Source organism: Ammospiza nelsoni, chromosome 25, assembly GCF_027579445.1.
Source record: "Ammospiza nelsoni isolate bAmmNel1 chromosome 25, bAmmNel1.pri, whole genome shotgun sequence".
In the NCBI taxonomy this organism is placed as follows: Eukaryota; Metazoa; Chordata; class Aves; order Passeriformes; family Passerellidae; genus Ammospiza; species Ammospiza nelsoni.
In genome coordinates, this window is record NC_080657.1 from 2,425,233 (window position 1) to 2,447,825 (window position 22,593).

Here is a 22,593-nt window from a genome sequence, read left to right on the forward strand (position 1 = left end):
TGAATTCTCTTAAGTAGTGTGCTAAATATAGTTTCAGGTTATAACAAAATGTTAAAATAGAAACTACGGTATGTAAGATATTTTTTTAAAGAAAGGACTTGCAGCCACAGGACACCTGAATCTTTCAGAGAAAGAGAATTTATTGCTCCATTATCAGAAGAAATGAACTTCTTCCTGCCTTGCTCAGGCTTGAAGGCACCATCAGGATTCAGAGGAAGAAGTTGGCACTGACCAGACAGAATCCTGTGTTTGAATGGAATTTATGCATCATGGATGAAGTGTATGAATATGCAACAGGTTATTGTTTTTAAGGCTTAATCCTCTGTTAATGTGGGTCCTTTTTCGAGTTTATGCTGCTCAGAAAAAGGTACCCAGACTGTCCTTAACTCTTTGTTTGTATTGTCTCATATTGTCCTAATCCAAATTGTCCAAATTATTATCACTCTAATTGTATTACTATTTTTTTAACCATCTTATTACTATTCTTATGATTTCTAAAAACATATTTTAAATAATAATAAACATATTATTATATATTATTAATAGATAATATAATAATATATTATATAATCATAGATATTATACATTACCCATAATATATTACTATTATATATTATTAATATATAACACATAATATATATAATGTATTATACATTACATATTATACATTATATATTATATATTATATATTATATATTATATATTATATATTATATATTATATATAATATATTATATATTATATATAATATATTATATATTATATATAATATATTATATATTATATATTAAATATTATATATTATATACGATATATTTTATTATAATATATGAAATACATTATAATAAAACAATGATATAAAATATTATTTTAATATTTGATATTACATTTCCTATTAAACTTTTAAAATTATCAGGTTCTTTCTAACGAGGCCAATTGAGAAATACCCAGGGCCTTTCCTGAAATCCTTTCCTGGATTTCAGCCTGTGGAGCTTGGCCACCGACAGACAAAAAGCACCAAGGGATGGGAAACAGCGTGGGTGGAGCACAGGTCTGGGAAAATTCGGGAAAATTTGGGAAAATTCGGAATTCCTTCATCCCCTGGAAGCTGCTGCAGCAGCAGGACAAGGCAGCTCCATCCCAGACCCTTCTCCTGCCTAGCTCATGGCATTTTGGGCACATTTGTTAAATAAATGAGGTTTTGGGCCATTGTTCTGCCAGTGGTGCTGAATTTGAAAGGCTCTCAAAGCTCCTGGAGTCTGCTCTGCTAAAAGCCACAATTCAAGGAAAAATATAAAGATTCCAAAGGAAATACAAAAATTCCAAGGAAAAATAAGAGTTTGTTTTGCAGCCCTTCACCCATTCTGGGGACAACAAGGTCAGGTCACCCTGCCAGGTGTGGTGGCCTCACATCCCAGCAGAGCTGAGGGAATTCCCATTTCCAGGAATAAAACCCCACTGGTTTCGTGTTTAAGGCTCCCTCTCAACCCTTCCCACAGGCAGATGGAGCTGAAATTCCCAACCCAACAGAGCACATGATTCCCTTGAAATCCATTCCTGGCTTTTGATGCTTTTTTAAAGTTTAATTTTGTGAGGTGAATGAGATGAGGCAGGAACTGATGGGCTCGAGGGCCACGTACCAGAGAAGCTCCCCAGCATGGTGGCTGTGTTGTCTCCTCCATCAAACACTTCCAGGGAATCCCAGTTCTGCTCTGTGACAAAACTGATCACCTGGATCTGCAGAGAGAAACAAAACAAAGAAAAAAATGGAAATAATAGAAATAAATCAAATTAACAGCAATTAAAGGGTGACTAATTGAGTTTACACACTCTGGGGGTTCAACACTGGCAAAATTTGGAGAACTCTGCCTTTGACCGTTCCCACTGGGATTTTCCAGCTATTTTCCCCCAAACTTCCAAATAGAAATGTTATTTTCTGCTGCTGCTCCAGAGCTCCTGGAACTGCCCAGCTCATTTACAGCTGCTGAAAATCCCAGCTTTTTCCCCCCTGTTTGAAGAAATCCCTGAAGACTTTGAGCCCTTTCAAATGAGAGCAACCAGCAGCAACCATGAGATAAAATAAACCCAAAAACCACCTCACATTAAACAACAGGATTTTAAAAATCCAATCAAGTTCCAGCCTTGTTCCTCAGCTTTTAGTGGGACCACTCGAGTGCATTTTCAGATTTCACCTTTCCCTGCCATGCCCCACAAGGTTTGGAGGCCTTAGGAAGTCACTTGGCTCCATTAGTTGGAACAACAACAGAAATCCTTGGATGAGAAACATCAGGAGAGCTGAGAAATCTGCATTTATACAGAAAAGCAGAGCTGAGAAATCTGCATTTATACAGAAAGGCAGAGCTGAAAAATCTGCATTTATACCGAAAAGCAGCTCGTGCTTGAGTGAGGATCTCCAAGGAATTGCTCAGCTTTGTTTACCATTAACAGGGATTTTGCCTAAATCCTAAATGCTGATGGTTCAAAGCTTACAGTGTCCCATTAAAAACCCAAGTTTGGTGAATGGGATGAGAGTGAGGCAGAAAACCTGGGTAAAAACCACCTGTTTTGGGGAAAATTCAGATTTAAGCTGGAAGGTCTGGATGAGATTTTCCAACATTGGGTATCTCAAATTAAACTGGCAGGCAAAAAAAAAACCAAACAACCAAATCCAAGAGGAATCTTAAATCAGGAGCATAAATGAGTTGTACAGCTTGGCTCCAAACAAGGAGAGTGCTGGAAAATTGGGAAAAATGAGCATTGAGGAGATTTCACTGCCCTCAAACTTTGACTACACACATGTGAACCTTCTCCCTTTCTCCCCAAATCTTATTCCCTGATTTCCTCATCCACCCCAATTCCCCACTTACCCCTGCTTTGCTGCACATCAAATCAAAACCCCCCGTTTGAAAATAAAATAAATAATAAAACCAAAATAAAATAAAATCATAAATAATAAAACCTAAATCAAGGCCCCCACTCCAGCCATTGAAACCCATTTTCTCCTTGATTTACTCCGGGTAATAAAACTGGCTGTAAAGTTCCTCCCAAATATTTTTTTTAACAGAAAGTGAGTGGAGTTCACCCAGCAGGAATCTCAGTGACCCCCACGGAGCCATCACTGACCCTTTTTTCCCTTTTTTCCTGCCTCATTACACCCCTATCGTGATTTACATTATTGGAAGCGGAGTGAGAATGAGCGTTTTGTTTGCTCTTACACCGCCTAAATTATTTATTCTCCTCTCTCCCCCCCTCCTCCAGCTTAACGGAATAAACATTTTTAAGGTCCTAATTCTAGTCTGACATGTGGATTCACAAGGGATCTGCATCTATTTACTGCCACGTGTATAAATTAATTCACTCAGGAAGGTTTGCTCCGGGAATGAATAATTCATGGCAGAAGTGCCAGCTTCTACCCTGATTACATAAAAATCCTGCTCCTGAGTGCTGCTACCAAGAAAGCTTCAATTTCACCTCCTTCCCTGATTTACAGTTGTTTAACCTTTAATTGTTGTGCAAAAAAAGGGGGTAAAGCGATGCTGGAATTAAGATCTAATAATGGAGAACGCAAAGGAAGTGGAGCCAGGATGGATCCAGCTCCAGCTCTGTGGTCATTCCCTCCCTGGGGGCTGCACTGAGACCCCTCCCTGCAGCTGTTTCAGGTCCTGAAAAGCCAAAATCTTTCTCCAAGGGCTTTTTTTGCCTTCCTGGAAGACCCAGGGAAGCTGATGGGTCGTGACCAGATGACAGCAGATCCTGGTGACATGTGGAAGTGCAGACCTCAGCACTGGTGGGGGACCCAAAGAATTTTAAGGGTTTGGGATGGATTTTAAAGCTCATCTCATTCCTAAATCTCTGCTGTGGGCAGGAACATCTCCCACTATCCAAAAGTGGAACAGGTTGGAAGCCCTGCTCAACCAGGCCTTGGGCACTTCCAGGGCTGGAGCATCCACAGTCTCATTGGAAAATCATAATAAAAAACTAAAATTTAACCCAAATTCTCCCTCTTTTGTGCCAGAGTAAGGGTCACACTGAGGGACCACGGTCCTGCTCTTCCTAAATCCCACCCTGTGCCTCCCTGACAATGCTCCTGGAGCTCTGGCATCCTCAGGGCTGTGCCCATCCCCTGGGGACCATGGCAGTGCCCAAACACCCTCTGGGGGAAGAAGAACCTTTCCCTAAATCCAACCTGCCCCTCCCCTGGCACAGCTCCTTGCCTGGTCACAAGCTGCAGCCGTGATATTTTCTGAAAAATCCTTTCCTTAGGATTTTTCCTCCTGAGAAGCTGAGAGGCCTCAGGAACAAAATGTAAACAATGGTTATCTGCTGCTGTGGAATGCAACAGGTGCATCTGGGATTGGTCTCATGTGGTTGTTTCTAATTAATGGCCAATCACAGTGAACTGGCTCAGACTGTCTGTCCAAGACAGAAGCTTTTGTCATCATTCCTTCTTTTTCTATTCTTAGCTAACCTTCTGATGAAATCGTTCTATTCTTTTAGTATAGTTAATAGAATAGAATATATATCATGAAATAATAAAGCAAGCCTTCTGAAACATGGAGTCAGATCCTCATCTCTTCCCTCATCCTAAGTCCCCTGTGAACACCATCACAATAAACATCACCAGTGAGTCCCTGCCTAATCCTGGCTATAAATAAATAAATCCCTGATTCCAGAGAATTCCACATCAACCCATCCCTGTCCTAGGAGGAGCAGCAATTTCCCATCACGTGAGAGCAGCACACCCCGAGTGTCCTGCTGTCTGTCCTGGCTGTACCTGGATCCCTGCTCCCTCGGGCACTGTGATCTTCCACACGCAGTTGAGGCTGTTCAGGTAGGGCTCAGGGAAGCCTGGGGACAGGATGGTTCCTTTCCTCTCCGTCAGGTTCCCCCCGCAGGGCACTGCCAGGAGGAAAGCACAAGGAATTGGTTTTGCTAAAAACATCATTAAAATGACAAGAAATCGAGAGCTGGTTGTGATTTAAGGATGAGATTTGTTGGAATAATCCTCTTTCCAGTAACTTTTTCATGCAACTTTTGGCACATTCCTTGGGTGTGGGGAGCACACGAGGATGATCTTCATCCTCTCCTTCAGAGGATTTGAAGGCAGCTTTCAGCCAGATCTGATTTATTTGAGATGCTGTCCCAGATCTCACAAGAGTATTGGATCAAAAATGTCAATTCTCTGGAATTTGGGGTTAAACTGTTCTTATTTAGAGCCAGGCTGGGCTTTGTATTTTATCAGACAACCATGGAACAGTTTGGGTGGGAAGGGACCTTAAAGATCCCCAAATCCCTTCACCCAGACCTCTTCCACTATCCCAGGTTGTTCCAATCCCTGTCCAGCCTGGCCTTGGACACTTCCAGGGATGGGGCAGCCACAACCTTTCTGGACAGAACCACAAGAGGTTCTAAAGAAGTTTTTAACATTTCATTCATTTATATTTCAATTCATTAGTGCTTTGTTTTGCTGTTGATTTTCCCCACAGAACAGACTGGAAGAGACCCACAAATGCCACCAACATCCAACCCCTGTCCCCTTTCAGGACAACCTAGAGACTGGCACCACTCCCAACAACATTCCCGGTGCCACCCACCCTGCTCCCACCTTCCTCAGTGCCACCTACCTGTTGCTACAGGAAATAAAACGATGTGGACACGCTGCTCTTTTCAAGGTAAAAAGAGAGCTTTTAATTTCTGACTTTAACATTTATAGATTTCCAAAAGTGGATTGGAGGGTGACAGTGCCACTTCTCCAATGACACTGGACAAACCAACAGCCCATCAAATTTCCCCTCCTCCATAAAAGAATGCAGAACAATAAGTCATTTACATAAAGCGCGCGACAAGAACGCAAACATCAGAAAGCTCAGAAAAACTTTAAAAAACTCTTTTCAAGGTAAAAAGAGAGCTTTTAATTTCTGACTCTAACATTTATAAATTTCCAAAAGTGACAGTGGATTGGAGGGTGACAGTGCCACCTCTCCGATGACACTGGACAAACCAACAGCCCATCACATTTCTCCTCTTGAAATAAAACGCCACGGACATGCTGCTCTTTTCAAGGTAAAAAGAGTGCTTTTAATTTCTAACATTTATAGATTTCCAAAAGTGGATTGGAGGGTGGCAGTGCCACCTCTCCAACGACACTGGACAAACCAACAGCCCATAAAATTTCTCCTCCTCCATAAAAGAACGCAGAACAATAATTATTTACATAAAACGCGCGACAAGAACGCAAACACCAGAAAACTCAGAAAAACTTTAGAAAACCAAGGTGGCACCTACCCACGCAGGTGGGGACGGAGGCGTTCCACTGGGCCAGGGCCCCGGGCATGGCCAGGCACTGGATGGCAGGGGAGCCCCTGAGGCTGTAGCCGGGGCTGCACTCGAAGCGCACCAGCGCGCCCACGGCGAAGTCGCTGCCCAGGCGCCGGCCGTGCCGCGGCTCCGGCACCGAGCTGCACTGCGTGGCGCTGGTGCGGGGCACGGCTGGCACACGGGGGAGGCACACACACAAAACACAGTTAGTGCTGGCACGGAGATGGTGGAGAGAAGATTTGTCTGTTTTACACTGGAATTACTGAGTGTCTGAATGCGGAGAGGTGCCGGGTGCAGACTTGACTGTTGAGTGGTTGTACCTAAAGCCTGAAGCGTCAAGGGTGAATCCAAACATGATTATTGAATGATTGTACCTAAACCCCAAAGTGTTTAAATCCCAAAGGGTGGCTGAATCCAAACTTGGCCACTGGCTGATTTATCTAAACCCCAAAGAGGGGCTGAATCCAAACATGACCATTGGCTGATTGTACTTAAATCCCAAGGGGGTTGAATCCAAACATGACCATTGGCTGATTGTACCTAAACCCCAAAGTATCCAAATCCAAAGGAAGGGCTGAATTCAAACTTGGCCACTGACTGATTGTACCTAAATCTCAAAGTATTTAAACTCCAAGGAGGGGCTGAATCCAAACTTGGCCATTGACTGATTTATCTAAACCCCAAAGAGTGGCTGAATCCAAACTTGACCATTGACTGATTTATCTAAATCCCAAGGAGGGGCTGAATCTAAACTTGGCCATTGACTGTTCCTAAAAATCTAAAGTATTTGGGCTGAATCCAAACATGATCATTGGCTGATTGTACATAAACCCCAAAGTATCTAAATCCCAGAGGAAGGGCTGAATTCAAACTTGGCCATTGACTGTATCTAAACCCCAACGAGGGGTTGAATGCAAACTTGACCATTGACTGATTGTATCTAAAAACCTGAAGTATCAGGGTTGAATCCAAACATGACCATTGACTGATTGCACTTAAACCCCAAAGTATCTAAATCCCAAGGAAGAGCTAAATCCAAACTTGGCCATTGACTGATTGTATCTAAAACCTTAAAGTATCGGGGCTGAATCCAAACTTGACCATTGACCAATTGTACCTAAACCCCAAGGAAGGGCTGAATCCAAACTTGGCCACTGACTGATGTTATCTAAAACCCCAAAGTATCTAAATCACAAAGAGAGGATGAATCCAAGCATAACCACAGCTTGATTTTATTTAAATCCCAAAGATTGGCTTAATCCAAGCATGACCATTGAGTGATTGTATCTAAATCCCAAAAATCGGTCGAATCCAATCATGAGCATTGACTGATTATACCTAAATCCTAAAGATTGGCTTAATCCAGGCATGACCATTGAGTGATTACTCCTAAACCCCTAAGCATCTAAATCCTAAAGATTGGCTTAATCCAAGCATGACCATTGACTGATCATTCCTAAATCCCAAAGCACCTAAACCCCAGAAGTGAGCTGAATCCAAGCATGACCACGGAGAAGAGAAAAAAAGAACATTTCATTCCCAGTTCTACCAGTTCAGGTGATCTGAGTTCAAGTGGCTCCATGCCAGAACAAGTGGAGGTGGCACTTGGTGACACAGCTGGGTGGGCATGGGGGCACCTGGATGAAGGTTGGACTTGAAGATCTTGGAGGTTTTTTTCAACTTTAATGATTTAATGATTCTATACTTGAAATAAAAGCAGCTGGAACATCCAGAATCCCCCCAGTGCCTCCTTCCAGAGAACTTTCCCCACACCAAAAGGTTGTTTTTACCCAGGGGAACCAAAGGATTTGGCAGTGGCTTTCCAAAACATTGTTTTGTCACCTAATGCAGGACCCTTTGGGTTCCTCAGCTCCCTGGGCCTCATGGTCATGAAGGAACAGTAATTGGGAAAAAAATCATCTTTGGAAAAGAGAGAAAAGGGGGATTTAAGTTGTGATGGTGCTGAAATTGTTGATATTTCTGTCAAATACTGGGAATTACAGTCAAAAACAGGAATGAGTCTGGCAGATAAGTGAGGAGAAAAACTCATCAAAAAAACCCAGGTCTATTGCCAAGGAAGAATTCAATTAATATTTTCCTCTGAGTTGCTTTAAATTTATGAGTGTTTAGCTAATTAGAGTCTGGCCAGGCAGATCCAAATCAGGATCGCCCTTTTCCCCTTGCTTCCCATGCAGCTCTTGCAGGAGGGAGGAGGAAACCTTCCCTGCTTTCATTAAAACCTTTGTTCTGCTGAGCTCTTTGAAGATTACAATCACAACCACGGCTGTTTCACACTCATTAGGCAGGAATTCAAGAGAACAGATCTCTAACTACTCCAAAATCCAAGCCATGCTTTGCTTCACCCCTGCAGAAGGCTCAGGTCGTGCCAGTGTCTGTCCCCTCTTTGCAGCAAAAAGCCTGGATGTTCCCACAGATAACTCCAGGGAGCACGTGGGTGAGAAATCCCTTCTGCTTTCCCACTGTTCCGTGCATCATTTCTTATTTACTCCCATAAAATCCCCGAGCTGTTCTCGCCCAGTGCAGCACAAAGCTGTTACTGAAAGGATCAAGGGGCAGCAGTGTGACAGCCCCGAGCCTGTGACACGCACACAGGGAGGATTTCCGAGCTGCCAGACGGGATTTCAGCTGCTTACACCCAGCGAAAGTGCTAAAAATGCCACTGGGGAGAATTGCTGGGGGATAAATCCCCAAATTCCCTGTGTGACTCCGGGCACGCTGGGATGGGGGTGATGGTAATCCTGGGATGTGCAGGGTTCAGGTTGAGTGGGAATGAAAGGGCAGAATACAAAGCGCCCAGAGCAGCCCTGCCAGAGCTCTGCTCCCAAAGGAATCCTAATTCCCTGTGATTTTCCCTGCTCAGAACCCCCAGACACCAAAAGCAGCTCAGGACACTCAGGACACCCCTGGGAATGACCCAAGGACACTTCCAGAACACACCTGAACTCACCTTGGTAGACAAAATGAAAGCCTTTGGCTGTGGATTGACCCCTGGAGCTGAATTTGATGAGGATCTGGTTGGTGGTGGCCAATGGCAAAGATTCCCCTGGATGGGGAGGAGGGAAAACAGGAGAGACAGAGGTGAAGGAATGAGCCACAGGGAGCGGGTGTTGGGTGACAGCTGTGCCAAAGCTGCTGTCCCCAGCAGTGACAGGGACAGGGAGAGGGGACAGGGGGCAGCTCCCTACCTGAGTGAGAGCCTGAGAGGGAGCTGAGCAGCCGTGAGTGCTCCGTGGGGCCATCGTGCACCTCCACCACGTCATTGAGCGCCGTCTGGAAAAAGGCAAACTGCCCGAAGAGCACTGTGGGGACAGGGACAGGGACAGGGCTGGCACCGGCCACTGCTGCCCCAGTGCCACCACGCTGCTGTCCCCAGTGTCACCACACTGCCATCCCACTGCTGTCCCCAGTATAACCACACTGCTGTCCCCAATGTCATCACACTGCTGTTCCACTGCCACCCCACTGCTGTCCCCAGTGTCACCACGCTGCTGAGCCCAGTGCCACCACGCTGCCATCACACTGCTATCCCCAGTGCCACCATACTGCCGTGCCCAATGTCATCACACTGCTGTCCCAATGCCACCCCACTGCTGTCCCCAGTGTCACCACGCTGCTGAGCCCAGTGCCACCACACTGCTGTCCCCAGTGTCACCACGTTGCTGTCTCCAGTGCCACCGCAATGCTGTCCCCATATTGCTGTCCCCAGTGCCACCATACTGCCATCCCACTGCTGTCTCCAGCATCACCATGCTGCTGTCCCCTATGTCACCAAACTACTGTCCCACTGCTGTCCCCAGTGTCATCACACTGCCATCCCACTGGTGTCCCCATATTGCTGTCCCCAGCGGCACCACTCTGATGTCCCCAGTGCCACCACACTGCTGTCCCCATATTGCTGTCCCCAGTGTCATCACACTGCCATCCCACTGCTGTCCCCAGTGTCACCACATTGCTGTCCCCAGGGTCATCACACCATCATCCCCAATGTCATCCCCATTCCATCCCAGTGCTGTCCCCACTGATGACCCCACTGGTGTCATCCCACTCCCATCCCCCTGCCACCATCCTACTGCCATCCCATTGCTGTCCCCACTATCACCCCACTGATGACCCCACTGCCACTCCACTGCTGTCCCTACACCACCCTCCACACCCAGCCTGTGGGGCCAAGGCACTTTCATGGACTCAGAGAGTCCCCAGAGCTGAACCAGACCCCAAGGACCATCCAGTCCAACCCCTGGCCCGGACCCCCAGGACCCCACCATTCCAAACTGGGATCTATTTTCCCAGCACTACCTCTGTCCTGTGTTTCAGCTGCCTTTGGAAAAATGGGAGCCTTTTATTTATCCCCAAATTCCAGAGGCAGCACCAGGCCCCCCTGGGTTCATTAACTCAACATTTTCCCACTGATTCCCAGCCCTCTGGGAATTTTCTGTGACTCATCTCCTTTCCCTGCCTAGGCAACACGAGGTTCAAAATTCCACTGAGGAACAATAATTATTGACTAGCTGCAATGGACAAAATTGGACAAATCCAGAATTTTCTCTGACTCCAGCACAAAGAGCACCCAACAGCACCTCCTGCTACTCTCCCATCTTCCTTATCTCCAGTTCTGGATGAACTTAGAAAAATTATCATTAAAAACCCAGCAAATAAGAAGAGAATCCCATGAAAATTCCAAGCATGGTACCATAGTCCTTGGGCACGACGATGGAGTACAGGCACACCTGGCCACTGGTGTAGTTTTGGGGATAATTTGGGGACAGGACGACTCCATCTGAGCCTGTGTACTGCCCTCCACAGGGAGCTGCAAGGGAAAAGGATCATGGAGCACCCCTGGAGCCTGGAAATGTCCCCAGCCACCATCCCCTGCTCCAGGTGCTGCTCCCTGAACGTTCTCATTGGAAAAATCAGGTTTTTCCCACTCTGAGTTTGTGCTGGAATTATCAAACCTCTGATTAATGTGGGATTTGCTCTGTTCCCCACCTCACAGCTGGGCATGAGCTCCTTTTGCCACCTTTCCTCAGTATTCCCTGCCAGAGCCTTCCCAAATTAGGGATTTCACTCCTTCCCCCCACCAGCTGCCTCTTGATGCCCTTCTCAGCTCAAGTCTGACTGCAAACCATAAAGTCAGAAAAGAAAATAAAAAAATCACAGAGAAACCCTAAGGAAAAACCCCTTGTTTTGTCACTGAGCTCTGCCCCTGCTCAGGAACACCCAGGATTGAGGGTTTGGATTAGCAAGGATCAGGTTTAGCCAGGGTTTAAGTGGATTCCTGACTCCTGCCCTGTGCCAGGCACTGAATCAGCCACGTCCAGCTTCCTGTCTCCAAAAAAAACCTCAAAAAAATTCCCAAAAATCAGTTCTTTCTTTAAAAAAAGAGCTGTTAAACCCCTGAAAAACGATGAAAACTAATTCCTGGTAAAACCCCTAAAAAAATTAGGGAAAAACTGAGAAAACCCCTGTGAATTAAGCCCCAGTTTTCCACGGGGGATGCACTGAGGGGTCCAGCTCTGGGCAGATCCTGCCCCCAGCCCCTCCCTGTGGGATTTACCTGTACAGGTGGGGCGTGGCTTGTTCCAGGTGGGTTTCCCATCCCCTCCCATCACACAGGTGAGGGTGGGGCCCCCCTCGATGTCGTAGCCCCCATCACAGTAGAAGGTGATGGTGGAGCCCAGCTTCAGGTCCGTGCCCACCCTGGTGCCATTCTTGATGGAGCCTGGGTCAAAGCAGGACTCCCGGGGGTTCTCTGCAGGGAAAGAGATAAAATTTTTTAAAAAGTATAAAAAAAATGTTAAAAAATAAATTTCCCAGGATTTTTATTCCTCGGGCGCAGCTCCTCTGCTGCTTTGATCAGTGCAATGGGATTTTTTTTTAGGATTTTTTTCACTTGGGAATGTGTGGGATTTTGACAAGGACTGGCACCATTTGCAGGGTGTGGATTTGGGATTTGGTTTGGATTCTGGGAGAAGGGAGGCTCCAGTTCCCACCTTGGCACCCAAAATCCAAACTCTCTTTTTTGGGAGCCACAGACTGAGGAACCCTCTCTGCCCATCACACATTTGTATCCTCAGCCTTTAAATCCTGAAATCCTGGGTTCCCCTGGGTTCAGTGGGGTCTTGAAGGACCATAAGCCAAATCAAAACTCTGATTTCACACAATCCCAGGATTGCTGAGGCTGGAAAATCCCTTCAGGACCATCGAGCTCAAGCTGTGACCCGTCCCCACCCTGTCACCAGCCACAAGGAGTGCTACAAGGACAAATCATATTTGAGATGGGGAGAAATCTCCATCTGGCACAGAGAAATCCTGGATTTCCCATCCCTGGAAGGGTCCAAGGCCAGGCTGGATGGAACTGGAGCAATCTGGGATGGTGGAAGGTGTCCCTGCCTATGGATGGGTTTTAAGGTCCTTTCCAACCCAAACCAGTGTGGGATCCTTTCATTTATTCCTGGACACCTCCAGGGGTGGGGATTCCACCCTTTCCAAGGCCTGGAACCTTTTCCATGCAGAAATTCCTGCTCATGTCCAACCTGAGCCTCCCCTGGCACAACTTGAGGCTGTTCCCTCTCACCCTGTCCCTGTTCCCTGGGAGCAGAGGCCAAACCCCACCTTGCTCCACCCTCCTGGCAGGTACAGAGTGCAAAATTCTCTTCCTGCAGAGTTTAAAATCCCATTTCCACATAAAAACTCCAGAGAACACTACAGAGCTGTCAGGACTTAAGATATTTTTTTCCTTCTTCTAACAGCTCTTTTTTTGGGGTTTTTCTTTTCTTTAATTTTTTTTTTCCCTGCCTGCAATATAATTAGAGGCTTTGATTAATCCTGCTCTTTTGTCATTTGGAAATTGCTCATTAAAGACAAGGGCTTTTCTGAGAGCAGTGGCTCTGGGAACAATTCAAGTGTGCTTAAGCATTAAATCAGGGGCTCTCAGATTTTGGGGAAGGTGTGGAAAGAAGGAACAGGAAACTGTAAAGCCCACAGGTTTTTCTTTTGCTTCTCTGCATGAAAAATCAGGTGATCCCACGATTTCCTGTCCACAGCAGCTGCAGCAGGTGATCCAAATGAATGGGGCACAAAAAGATGGGATTTTCTTTTTCCTCAGAGCACCAATTCCCTGTTTTGGAAGCCACAGACTGGTCAACCCCCATTGCTCATCACACATTTGTATCCTCAGCCTTTAAATCCTGAAATCCTGGGTTCTCCTGGCTCTGTGGGGTCTTCATGCACAAATTTGGGACACTTTGAGCACCACTTTTCCTCTTTTCCTGTTTCATTCCTCTTCACCTCTCTCTCTTCACCACTGCTTTGGGCAAGAGGAACTCTCCTCCTTCTTTTCTCCACCCTCTGCTTTGGGGGTGCCAAAAGACCAGAATTCCCCCTGGCAGGAGTTTTCTACAACATCTAGAGCCTCTCCACTTGTTCCAAAGAGGTGGAATAATCTGGGAATAAGCAGAGCCCCAGGTAGCTGCTGGTGGAGTCTTTATGCACAGATTTTGGACACTTTTGAGCACCACTTTTTCTATTTTCCTTTTTCATTCCTCTTCACCTCCCTCTCTCTTCCCACCGCTTTTGGCAAGAAGGACTCCCTCCCTCCCCTTCTCCACCCTCTGCTTCAGCGGTGCCAAAACACCAGAGCTCCCCCTGGCAGGACTTTTCCACACCACCTAGAGCCTCTCCAGTTGTTCCAACAAGTGGAATAATGTGGGAATAAGCAGAGGGAAAGCCCCAGGTAGCTGCTGAGCCCCCAGCCCTCACCTGTGTACTCGATGACGAAGCCGGCGTTGCTGACGGAGGCATCGCTCCGGAACGCCAGGAAAAGGCTGTTGCTGCTGCTCTCGATCCTCTCTGGCAGCTGGGAGCCATAAAAACTCCCAATCAGGGGGCTCAGGGAGTCAGGCCCGTCATAGATGTGCAGGAAATCGTAGCCAGGCTCCAGGCTGAAGCTGCAAAAGCAAAGGAGGAGAGCTTGGGGTCAGGAGATGTCCCTGGAGAACGCGGGGTTGATGTTCTGGGATGTGGAAGCTCAGGGCAGGGATTGGCTGCTCCTGCTCCAAAATCCTGCCAGGCAGAGGAAATTCCGGCCTCCATCCCATGAGTGAGGGATCCAGGAGTAGGGATGGAGTCAAGGGGTTGGGATGGGGTTGGTCTCAGAGCTGCAGCTGCTGCAGGGATTCCTGGGCTGTGCCACATCATGTTCTGTTGTATTTGTGGGGTGGAAGGAATGATGAATCTGACTACATGTTCTCATAAGGCTGATTTATTATTTTATGATACTGTATTATATTAAAGAATGCAAAGTAAACTACACTAAAGAATATAAAAGGCTAAAGAGATAATAATGAAGACTTGTGACTCTTTCCAGGGTCCTGACACAGCTTGGCCCCAGTTGGCCAAAAAAGTGAAAACAACTCACAGCAGAATCCAATGAAACAATCAGCTGTGGGTAAACAATCTCCAAACATATTCTACATGTGAGCAAAACACAGGAGAAGAAATGAGATAATATTGTTTTCCTTTTTCTCTGAGGCTTCTCAGCTTCCCAGAAGAAGAATCCTGGGAGAAGGGATTTTTCCAGAAAATATGACTGTGACAATATTATGTCTGTCAAAGAAGAGCTGCAGCTGGAATATGAGGATCCCCCCTCCAAAAAAAAGGCTGGGAACAGATTATCCAAGGGCATGGGACAGCTCCATCAGCTTTGGGTTGGTTCCTTTGCAGAGTTCAGACATCCACACCCAGATCCTCCCTCCCCTCTCTGTGGCCATGGCACCAAACCACGCGTCCCCTCCCCAAGGCCACGGCACCAAACCCTTGTGTACTCACACGCTGAACACCAGGGCAATGACATAGTCAGGGGACACTGTCAGCTTCCAGTCACACTCCTTCCCTGGGGGATATGGCTCTGGGTACTGTGGGGACAGGATCACCCCAGCCGGGCCCGTCAGGATCCCGCCACACGGAGCTGCAGGAAAACCACCAAGGGTGAGCCTTTTGTGAAAAATGCGTATTTTATGATTGGCTTTTTGCAAATATTCAAATGAATATTATATGTGTTGTGGTAGGAAGTAATGCTGGATTAATTCTCTTAAGTAGTGTGTTTATAAATATAGTTTTAGGTTATAAAAAATGTTAAAATAGAAACTATGCTATGCAGGATACTTTTTTAAAGAAAGGACTCGCAGCGAGATAGCAGCGACAGGACACCTAAATCTTTCAGAGAAAAAGAATTTATTGGTCCATTATCAGAAGAAATGAAATTCTTCCCACCTCAAAGGCGCTGTTAAGATTCAGAGGAAAAAGTTGGCACTGACCAGACAGAATCCTGTGTTTGAATGGAATTTATGCATCATGGATGAGGTGTATGAATATACAACAGGTTATTTTTTAAGGGTTAATCGTTTGTTAACTGTGTCCTTTTTCAGGCTCATGCTGCCCAGAAAAGGTACCTGGACATTGGTAACTCTTTGTCTTTATTGTCTCATATTGTCCTAATTCAATTTGTCCAAATTATTATTAATTAATATTACTAATTATTATATAGAATAGAATTAATATTAATGAATTCTAATTGTAGTACTATTTTTTATAACCATTTTATTACTATTAAGCTTTTAAAATTTTAAAAACAAGTGATTGGCGTTTTTCACAATTTGGAGCACACAGACTTCCAAAGCATCAAACGGAAAGCAGGAATGGAATAAAAAAAGGAGATGTGACAGACAGGGGGGATTGAGATAGCACAGAATCCTTGTGGGGTATTTTGGTGGGACGTGACCCTGAGGTTCATGTAGGACATGAGGTTGTGGTGGCTCTGCCAAACACCACAAAGATCTCTGGATGCCACCAGGACCTTCCCAAAACCCATAAGTGAAGTGCCAAGAGGGGGAGAGAGGAAGAAATTCCACTTTTCTGCTGCATTTATGGAAGTCCCTGTCAAGGCCTGCTCGCCCGTAATGAGGTGAAAACACGTCTGGGCCTAAATGGCTCCGTCGTGTTTACTCCACTTCCCAGCACATTAAATGCCAAGCTGATTGAAAAATCAATTATTGCTTTTTAAAGGCTCAAAGTGTCTGCTCGGTGTTTCTCACCGTGGCAAAACATGACTGATATTTTTCCTGTCAGTTTTTTATTATGCAGGCTCTTTGTGAGGGCTCTGAGGTTTCTCAGATCGGCTCTCACGTATTTGGGGTGAAAGGAAGGGGGTCTGAGAGCAGATAAAGAGTGGGAAATGAACTGGGATGGGACAAAAATGATGGGATAAATCTTGGAAACATTTTCCATAAAGGAATGAGCACATAGGATTGTCCTGTGGGCTTTGATAAAGAAAAATATCAAGAAAAAGATCAGGTAAAACCCAATGGGGCTGGTCTAGAAATGCCATAGGAGAGATTAGAGAGCTTTTTCAAGTCCAAAAATGGAGAAATGTTATCCTTCTGGAAAGCACAGCACAGATATGGAAAATTTGGCTGAAAGTCCCCCCAGAAAATGCTTTGGAAGGACCACCAAGCCTCCCATGTTTGGGATGGGATGAGAGCAAGGAGAGCACAACCTGTGCTGACAGCAGCTACAGAGTGGGAAATGAGCTGGGATGGGACAAAAATGATGGGATAAATCTTGGAAACATTTTCCTTGAAGGAATGAGCACATGGTATTGTCCTGTGGGCTTTGATATAGAAAAATATAGAGAAAAAGATCAGGTAAAACCCAGTGGGGCTGGTCTAGAAATGCCATAGTATGGATTAGAGAGCTTTTTCAAGTCTAAAAATGGAGAAATGTTATCCTTCTGGAAACCACAGCACAGATATGGAAAATTTGGCTGAAAGTCCCCCCAAAAAATGCTTTGGAAGGACCCACCAGCATCTCTTCTGTGCCCACTCACTCCAATTTTAACCCCAAGGGTGCCTTCCCCTCCCATACTGTAACGTCAGGGGAAAACTCTGCAGAAACTGAAATCTAAGGACTCATTTTTGAAAAGCCTGAGGGAGACAAGTGTTCAACACCCTCGGATTCCTTTGAAAATCCCACCCAGAGTCTCCAAAAGATTTGAAGCAGGAGCTGGACCCAGCCAGTGCTGCCTGGGACTGGGAGGGATGCAAACTTCAAATGGCCCAAACCTCCTGGGGCTCTCCCAGCCTGGATTGTTTCACAGTGGTGCCACAAAGAGGGGGAAATGCATCTGAAATGCTAAATACCCCCAATCAGCTCTAAATTTAACACTGAGTTTTCCCAGTTTAGCTCCAACCAAGCTGCCTCTCCCCCAGTTACTGATATTTCACTGATTATTCCTCCAAATCCTTTGTCACTTCATATTAAAATTGGCTGGTAAAAAAAAAACCCTATAAACAACTGAAGTATAATTTGAAGTACAATTTGAAGTGCTAGAAAATCAGCTTTTTTAATCACAGCTCTGGAGACCTGAAGGATAATTTTTTAAAAATATTTCCTAATTTTTTAAGATGTGTGGAGTGAAATTTTATAACAGGGTTCAGGATGTGAATCTGTGTCCATGGGTTCAGGACGTGGATCTGTGTCCATGAATTCAGGACACGGATCTGTGTCCGTGGATTCAGGACAGGGATCTGTGTCCATGGGTTTAGAACATGGAACTGTGTACATGGGTTCAGGACATGGATTTGTGTCCATGGGCTCAGAACAGGGATCTGTGTCCATGGATTCAGGTCACAGATCTGTGTCCATGGGTTTAAAACATGGATCTGTGTCCATGTGCCCAGGACGTGGATCTGTGTCCATGGATTCAGGTCACAGATCTGTGTCCATGGGTTTAAAACATGGATCTATATCCATGGGCTCAAGACAGGGATCTGTGTCCATGGATTTAAAACATGGATTTGTGTCCACAGATTTAGCACAGGGATCTGTGTCCATGTGCCCAGGACATGGATCTGCATCCCTGGGCTCAGATCATGGATCTATGTCCATGGATTCAGATGACAGACCTGTGTCCATGTGCTCAGATAATGGATCTGTGTCCCTGGGTTCAGGACATGGATCTGTGTCCCTGGGCCCATATCATGGATCTGTATCCATGGATTCAGGACAGGGATCTGTCCATGGATTCAGGTCATGGATATGTGTCCATGTGCCAGGGCACGGCCCTGTGTCCATAGATTTAGGACTGGGCCCTGTGTCCCTGTGCCCAGGTCACAGATCTGTGTCCCTGTGCCCAGAACATGGCCCTGTGTGCATGGATTCAGGACATGGATCTTGTGTCCATGGATTCAGGTCACAGATCTGTGTCTGTGTGCCCAGGTCACAGATCAGTGTCCCTGTGCCAGGACAGGACCCTGTGTCCATGGATTCAGGACAGGGCCCTGTGTCCCTGTGCCCAGGTCACAGATCAGTGTCCCTGTGCCAGGACAGGGCCCTGTGTCCCTGTGCCCAGGTCACAGATCTGTATCCCTGTGCCCAGACCATGGATCTGTGTCCCCATGCCAGGACAGGACTGTGTGTCCACGGGCTCAGATCTGTGTCCCTGTGCCCAGACCACGGCTCTGTGCCCGTACCTGTGCAGGTGGGAGGGTCTGGCTGCCAGAAGAACCTGTTCTGGATCTGCACACAGGTGATCTGGGCCTCCCCTTGCAGGCTGTAGCCAGGGTTGCACTGGAAGGTGATGGAGTCCCCGGCCTCCCTGCTGTCCCCGCTCCGGCTCCCGTTCTGGGGGATTCCTGGGTCGTTGCAGGACGTGGCTGTGGACACTGCAGGGAATTAAAAGCACTCCTGAATATTAATGTTTATTAACACCAGGCCTGCAGCACTGCCTGCCCTCAGGCTCTGTCCTTACCCAGACATCCAGGCCGTGCCTTGTTTCCCCATCCCTCCTCCCTCAGCATCCCACAAAGTTCCCCCACACACAAAAAGTGCTTTTCCCTTTGCACTGAGCATCTGCCACTCCAGCTGGGAAAGGCTCTGGGGACCAGCAAGTTCAAGAGCAGCACCCAGGGAGCAGCTTTGATGTAGAATTGTGCACATGGCTGTTTACTCCATCAGGCCAGACACCCACTGATCCTCCACGGTGCTTTTGGAGAGTTCTGTGCCAAGGCACATGCTGCAAAATCAACTCAGCCACCAGCACTTCACGCTTTCCCCTGAGTGCCAGAGAAATTTAGCCTCAAGATCTGTGAAGCATCAAGCCTGACCTTTCAGAAATGTGTTTGTTTCCTTTCCAGACTTGTTGCTGCCTCTCTTTGAGGTCTGAGATGTCCCCTGAGCTGGGGACAGGCAAAGCTTCGCTGCTGCCTGAGCTCAAGGTCTGCCAACAGCACATGGATTTGCCAGCAGGGAAAATCCTGGAGTAATAGGAGTTTTGTGAGCTTATCCACCTCATTAAAGCTCCCAAGATCCCAAAGTGGACAGGTCTGAGCTCAGGTCTGGCTGCTTAGTCACACCTGCTGAACAAAGGCTTTGAGCAGGAGCAGTCAATAAAGCCCAGCTCCAGATCAGGAGCTTATTTCCTGCTAAGTTGATGAGAGTCTGTTACAGCCAGGCAGTTTAGAGAAAGCTGCTCTTGAAAGAGCCAGAGGAAATCCCTCTCTTTCTGTGCAGCTGGAGATAAGGAAGTTAACAGCCCAGGCTGGTCCTTCCTGGCAGGATAAGACACAAAAATCTGGCAAAAAACACCCAGGATGGCACCGCTGTGCTGCGTAACACAAAGCTCTGCCTCTGTCTGGGTCATCCCAAAGCTCTGAAACCCAGCAGAAATTCTCCCCAAAATGCTGCCTTGTTCCCCCAGCCAAGCAAGACACCCTAGACAGAAAGTTATGGAAAGAAAAAACAGAAAACCCAAACTTGGGAAGATGTTTCAATGTGTCTCAGTCCAGGCAAAGTCACATCATCACTCACCCAACCACTCCCTGTTTTTATCACTCCAAAACAGCTGCACAAACCTGAACGTTCCATAAATATTGGAATGTATCACCCTAAATAATTGAAATTAATATGTTTGCAGGGCTGAGGTTTGGCTGGGGTTTCCCTCTGGGTCTGGTCAGGATTTTGAGGAACCCCTGCCCACCCCACCTGAGAACTGGATGGCAAAGCCCTGCTTGCTGGTGAAGAAGTCGGTGTTGAACTGCAGGATGACGGAGTTGAAGGTGCTGTGGATGTCCCCAGGCAGCCCCGAGCCGCTCATCTCCTTCAGCAGGATCCCGTTCTCCACCGGCCCGTCCCAGATCCGCAGCACATCGTGGAACTCCTCGGTGTGGAAAACCATGAAATGGAGCCTGAGGGGCAAAAAACACCCGGAATTCAGGCCTGGAGTGTGGTTTGTGCCAAGTTCAGGCAGCCAGGCTCACACAGAATGTGTTGTTTCATCTGGAATTCAGGCCTGGAGTGTGGTTTGTTGTGGTATTTTTTGAGTCTTGAATTTGACTCCATGTTTTTAGAAGGCTAATTGGTTATTTTATATTATTATATTATATAAATTATACTAAATTTTATGTTACATCATTACTAAATTTATATATTATATTATATTATATTATATTATATTATATTATATCATATCATATTATATTATATTATATTATATATATTTACATATGTTTATACATTATATATATTATATAATTTACATTATATTATTTATAAATTATTATTATTACTACTACTAAATATTATGTCCTAAATATTATATAAATTATACTAAATTACACCAAAGAATAGAGAAAGGAAACAGACAGAAAGCTAAAAGATAAAAATGAATCTCGTGACTCTTTCCAGAGTTCAACACTGCGTGACCATGACTGGTCATTAAGTCAAAACAATTCACATGAAACCAATGAGACAATCACCTGTTGGATAAACAATCTCTAAATTACATTCCAAAGCAGCAAAACACAGGAGAAGCAAATCCGATAATTATTGTTTTCATTTTTCTCTGAGGCTTCTGAGCTTCCCAGGAGAAGGAATCCTGGTGAAGGGATTTTTCAGAAAATTTGATGGAGCTGATCCCTTCCACTCCTGCACTCCAATCCCACCTGGACAGGAGGAATTTCCCTGTCCCTGTTTGTCACTGCCCCATTTTCCCTCTGGCACAACAAAATCAGGCCAAGCATGGGCAACTCAACCCCAGTGTGAAACGGGGACAGAAACCTAGAAACAGAAAAAAAAAACTTCTGTAAAAAATAAATCCATCAGGTGCTGGGCTGAAATCCCTGCCAGCCCACAGAGGCAAACAGGGAAGCTTTCACTTGGCTGCTTTCCCATTTATCTGGAGCAAACATAAATAAATCAGGGGAGAGCCATAAAAAAAGGGGGAGAAAAAAAAAGAAAAAAGCCCCACTGCAAAATCCTCAGGAACAAAATGATGCCCAGAGAAGCTGGGAGAAACCAAAAGAGCTGAATCATAAATCTTCCAAGCAGAGACCTTGAGCAAAGAGAAATAAAGCCAGGCCTGAGGAAAATCAGGATGGATGGTGCAGAGCTGTTCTCCACGGCTGCCTTGCTGTGATTACGTTTGTTCCCAGCCTTAACTGGGCCCAGTGAGCCAGAACTGCTGGGAAAAACTAAAAACTCATCCCTGGAGACCTTGGGATCAGGGAGAGGCTGCCAGGGGTTGAGCTGGGCTGGGGGGACACCCTGGAACTGCCACCAGCAACTCTGGGGCTGCCTAAACCACCCCCTTTTATCTGAGAAAAAACAAATTCAGGGGGAGAGCACCTGGATGATCCAGGTGATCAGGCTGGAATCTGCTGGGGTATCAGATCTGGAGCTCTCTGGAGCAAATCCAGCTATTCCACAGGCACATCTCAGCTTCTCCCTCCAGGTGTGACACCAGGCACAGCCCCTGCTGCAGCAGACAATGGAGGGGAAAGGAGTTTTATTCCTGAGGGGAAAGGGGTTCTGTTCCTGAAGGGAAAGGAGTTTCATTCCTGAAGGGAAAGGAGTTTTATTCCTGAGGGGAAAGGAATTTTATTCCTGAAGGGAAAGGAATTTTATTCCTGAGGGGAAAGGAGTTTTATTCCTGAAGGGAAAAGAAATTCTATTCCTGAGGGGAAAGGAGTTTTATTCCTGAGGGGAAAGGAATTTTATTCCTGAAGGGAAAGGAATTTTATTCCTGAGGGGAAAGGAGTTTTATTCCTGAAGGGAAAAGAGTTCTATTCCTGAGAGGAAAGGAGTTCTATTCCTGCACTCTGACAATCCCAATTTCCCAATTACAGGCATGGAAATGCAGTAAAAAACAAACAAACAAAAAATCACAAAAAAACCCCCCAAAACAAAACAAACAAAAAGAAC

General features: G+C 45.9%; 1 protein-coding gene across 1 annotated transcript in view; it reads right to left on the bottom strand.

Moving 5' to 3' along the window:
* The window catches only part of CSMD2 (CUB and Sushi multiple domains 2), a 234,388-nt gene that overhangs the window by 47,208 nt on the left and 164,587 nt on the right, over positions 1-22,593 (bottom strand). The window contains exons 26-36 of the mRNA XM_059488507.1: positions 20,377-20,579; positions 18,867-19,058; positions 15,166-15,304; positions 14,098-14,285; positions 11,894-12,088; positions 11,030-11,146; positions 9,525-9,638; positions 9,287-9,382; positions 6,286-6,489; positions 4,775-4,899; positions 1,641-1,737 (exon numbers count right to left, since the gene is read on the bottom strand). Coding sequence (XP_059344490.1) covers positions 1,641-1,737; positions 4,775-4,899; positions 6,286-6,489; positions 9,287-9,382; positions 9,525-9,638; positions 11,030-11,146; positions 11,894-12,088; positions 14,098-14,285; positions 15,166-15,304; positions 18,867-19,058; positions 20,377-20,579 — 1,670 coding nt within the window. The remainder of the gene's footprint in view (positions 1-1,640; positions 1,738-4,774; positions 4,900-6,285; positions 6,490-9,286; positions 9,383-9,524; positions 9,639-11,029; positions 11,147-11,893; positions 12,089-14,097; positions 14,286-15,165; positions 15,305-18,866; positions 19,059-20,376; positions 20,580-22,593) is intronic.